Source organism: Mesocricetus auratus, unplaced genomic scaffold, assembly GCF_017639785.1.
Source record: "Mesocricetus auratus isolate SY011 unplaced genomic scaffold, BCM_Maur_2.0 Super-Scaffold_6730, whole genome shotgun sequence".
NCBI classification, from domain to species: Eukaryota; Metazoa; Chordata; class Mammalia; order Rodentia; family Cricetidae; genus Mesocricetus; species Mesocricetus auratus.
Window position 1 is genome coordinate 61,656,632 of NW_024429184.1, and position 3,843 is coordinate 61,660,474.

Below are 3,843 nucleotides of genomic sequence, written 5' to 3' on the forward strand. Positions count from 1 at the left end.
TGATTCATAGGTTGTTGGAGCTGCTCCTTGGTTTTTTGTTTTGTTTTGTTTTGTTTTTTTTTGTTGTTGTTGTTGTTTTTTTTTTTTTTTTTTTTTTTTTTGCTCTTTCTCTGCACTCACTCCGAGAAGGACAGTTCCCGAGGAACAAATTAGGAGGGAAGCAGCAGTGGGTCCGCTCCGACTCTTGAGGGCCCACTATGACCAGCTGCAGGTGGAAATGGGTTGAGTGGGAACAAGGTCTTTTTGCCTTTTTGCCCCCAAATCTCACTTACCTCGCACAGATACTCTTAGGGTCAGTCATCAGGCCTAGAGCCCAAGTCTGGGCTTTGCACAGATGTTCCTTGCCCCCGCCCCACTAAGCGCTTGGCTTAGAAAAATGATCCCCACCCCTTCCACGCCCCCGCCCCACCTCTTGTCCCCCTTTCAAACCCCCTCTACTTTGCCGGGGGTGGTTTGTCCCAAGGAGTACAGATAAATAGTCCTGTCAAAAGGCGCAGCTCGCGCGGCTGTACTTCTGGATCCGGAGTCAAGTTCAGAGCCCCAGGTTGGCGGGTCAGTGGCCAATCGCGCCTGCTCCAGGAGCCCAGCTCATTGAGGGCCTGGGTCTCCGGGACTTCTCTGAGCTGTCCCACGCCCCATCCTCTTCCAGGGAGCGGAAGCCGGAGACGGCGAGACTGGACGGGGAGGAGGAAGGTGGGCGCGCGTGGGCGCCGGGGACTAGGCGATGTCCACCGGCTCGGTGAGTGACCCCGAAGACATGGAGGTGCGAGGGCTGCCGAGGGTCTACCAGGCCCCCGCCTCCAAGAGGCCACCTCTGCACAGCAGCGAGAGAGGCTATGGTTCGCCCAGCGACAATTCTTCCGCGGAGGAGGAGGACCCCGACGGTGAAGAGGGGCCATGCTCGTTGGGAGCCGTGGGCATCCCGGGGGGCTGCAAGAGGAAGCGGCCCCGTGCGGCTAGCGCGGGTGGCGCAGGTGGCGGAGGCGCAGGTGGCGGTGCGGGCGGAGGTAGCAAGAAGCCGCTCCCGCCCAAGGGCTCGGCCGCCGAGTGCAAGCAGTCGCAGCGGAATGCGGCCAACGCCCGCGAGCGCGCCCGGATGCGGGTGCTGAGCAAAGCCTTCTCCAGACTCAAAACCAGCCTGCCCTGGGTGCCGCCCGACACCAAGCTTTCGAAACTGGACACGCTGCGCCTGGCTTCCAGCTACATCGCGCACCTGCGCCAACTGCTGCAGGAGGATCGCTACGAAAACGGCTACGTGCACCCGGTGAACCTGGTAGGAACAGAGACACAAGCGCAGAAGGCCCGGGGCCAGCAGCTCTGAGCGCTCCCCGGGTGCAGGGCTGGGTCGGTGGTAGAGGAAGAGTCCAAAGGGAAAGTTTCTAGAACTCGTGGTGAGGAATCTGGTTTAGTGGCCCCCAAATCAAGGCAGGAGGAGCCAGCCTTTTTTCTTGGAGAAAAACCACCCAGCCTTCTGATCAGTGTCCTGGGCCTTTGCCCAGTGACAGCTATTTAGTTAACTCCCTACTTCCGGGGTAAGCGGCAGCTCCCCACTGCGAGTATTTCTGTGTTTTAGACCCAACGGGAAAATCTCAGATGCCCAACTTTTTCCAGACAACAGTCTTGCAGGTTTTAATCCGCCAGCGATGTTTTCTTTGTGGGGGGTTGTGGGGGGGTCACCTAACTCTTTAAAAAAAGTTTGAGTAGTTTAAAACAAAACAAAACATTAATGGAGGATAGTTTTCCCAGACGCGATTGTCCGGAAAGTCCCTGTGTAACCTGCCAGCTCCCTGGGCTTGGGAAAGATCTCCAAATGTACTGGGAAGCGAAAGGCTACGCGCGGGGGAGGGGGAGTGGATGGGGGGGACAATTCACAGAATCCTAAACACTCGCACTTTTCACCGAAATATCAAGTGGGCAGAGCATGAGAAAGCATGAATGTACGCTGTGGGTCTCGAATAATCAGTAGCCAGTAGGACTGATGTGCTAATAAAACGAGAAGAAGCATGAATTCCTAGAACACTAATAAAAGACATGACCTCTGGGGAGACCTGTTTCGTTTTGAGATTCTTTCTCCTCAGTATCTGACGCTGATTTCGATTTTTTTAGACGTGGCCATTCGTGGTCTCTGGACGACCAGACTCTGACACCAAAGATGTTTCTGCAGCCAGCAGACTCTGTGGAACTTCCGCTTAGAGGGACAGCCACGAGGCTGATGGATTATGTTAAATGCTAAGGACTGGGCCAAGGAGGGCCCATTGGATTCCGGACCTTGTCCTTTGCCTGAACCTGTTAAAAGGACGGTGACTGCCCTCGTGGAGCACAGGAGGCCATGGCTGCTGCGGATCATCTTAGGCTGGGGAGCCTAAGAGAACCTGGTATCCTGGAGGAACTCGAGGAGATCCAACCTGGGGCTTTAGCTCTAAGCACAAACCCGCGGTAGCCATCTGAGTTCACTGCAGAAACGGGCTGGTTTTTAAACTAATGCCGATTTTCCCTCTGGTTGATGGCAAGGTACTGCGCAGCCAGGTCCTTTTCTGTGACCATGGTTGAGTTCTCTTTTCCAGCACTGGACAGACAAGGCCTTGGTGTTAGAGCTGAGCAGGGGCCTCTTTTGAAGTCTCTAAGGACAGTGGCATACTCCCACCAGGGGCCTCTCTTTTAGTGGCAAGATGGTGATATATACTACCGGAAGCCGGTTTTGCCTCCAATCCCTCGGGGTTGGGGTCCACTTTCTGAGCCCCCTCCTCTGTCTAATCAGTGTGGGGGCAGCTGGTTGTTTTGGGTCCCAGTCTCCTTCCCACCAACACTGTCTCCTGAAGTCTTACCTGACTGCCCATTTTGGGACATGCACTTCACCCCTCTAATAGGGTCACCCCTACGTGGGGTTCATGTTCTCCCAGGCACCCACTATTCTTCCTGGTCCAGGGACTATGCATGGGGACAGCTGGGGCTGGTCTCTCTACGCACTGACCGGCTGGCTTCTACCCACTGCAAGGTGCTTAGTGGGCCTGGCAATGCTGTGGTGATGCTGCTCTACCATGGTAACTGACATATGTAAATAAATTTATTTTTTTATGAACAAAGTATGTGTTGTTTAAAGTCTTTTCCAAGGCTGTTTGGTCTGTAACTTAACTTTAAATGGGTAGGTGTCTTCTCTCAACAGGGTTGAGTTATTGCTGTAGGAAGGAGAGTGGAGGTCCCAGTTTAGTTATATTTCCAGTGTCTCTCTCTTTCTCACCTCCATTCTGATTGCAGACATATAAGAGTCTCACCCTGTAAGGTTAGCTAGCACCGAATTCATAATCCTCTCAATACTGCCCCAGATGCTGCCCCTTAGTGCTGGGATGTTTGCCAGAATGGGCCACTACATCAGATCAAAATACTCTGTGTTTCTAGTTCTTCCAGAAGCAGGAGTTCCTGGAAAGTAAGAACTGGAAGCCTGATAAAGCTGACGTATTTTGAGGTCAGGGTTGACTAGGGGGCCATGCCTATACTTCTAAAATAAATATAGTATGTTAATAAATAATTAATTTCCCACCCTCATCTCTTTGCCTCTTTGTCTCTCTGTGTCTCTCTGTCTGTCAATCTGTCTGTCTCTCTCTGTCTCTGTCTCTGTCTCTCTCTCTTTCACACACACACACACACACACACACACACTTCCAGCCTGACCCACATCCCATGTTTACAACTGAGTGACCTTCAAAAACATTCCACCATCCCTGCCTGCTGAAGGCTACAGATGTAAGATCTAACTGGCAAAATAAAACTATAGGAAACCAGTCTGATTTTAGTGAGTTTCTTCTGCCTCATAATTGGTGATTTTAATGTGTACCACATTTTCAG

At 52.5% G+C, this 3,843-nt stretch overlaps 1 protein-coding gene across 1 annotated transcript; it reads left to right on the forward strand.

Moving 5' to 3' along the window:
- The first annotated feature begins 452 nt into the window (after nucleotides 1–452).
- On the forward strand, nucleotides 453–3,083 carry Msc (musculin). The gene is made up of 2 exons (XM_040741420.1): nucleotides 453–1,273; nucleotides 2,107–3,083. Exons 1-2 carry the CDS (start codon nucleotides 725–727, stop codon nucleotides 2,191–2,193), a joined length of 636 nt encoding a protein of 211 aa, XP_040597354.1. The 5' UTR covers nucleotides 453–724; the 3' UTR covers nucleotides 2,194–3,083.
- Nucleotides 3,084–3,843: the final 760 nt, after the last annotated feature.

What these genes read in the sequence shown, in the direction of transcription:
- Msc (XM_040741420.1), top strand. Translation starts at nt 725, where the DNA reads ATGTCCACCGGCTCGGTGAGTGACCCCGAAGACATGGAGGTGCGAGGG. An exon ending in ACGTGCACCCGGTGAACCTG is followed by an intron (nt 1,274 to 2,106) that starts GTAGGAACAGAG and finishes CGATTTTTTTAG; the next exon opens with ACGTGGCCATTCGTGGTCTC.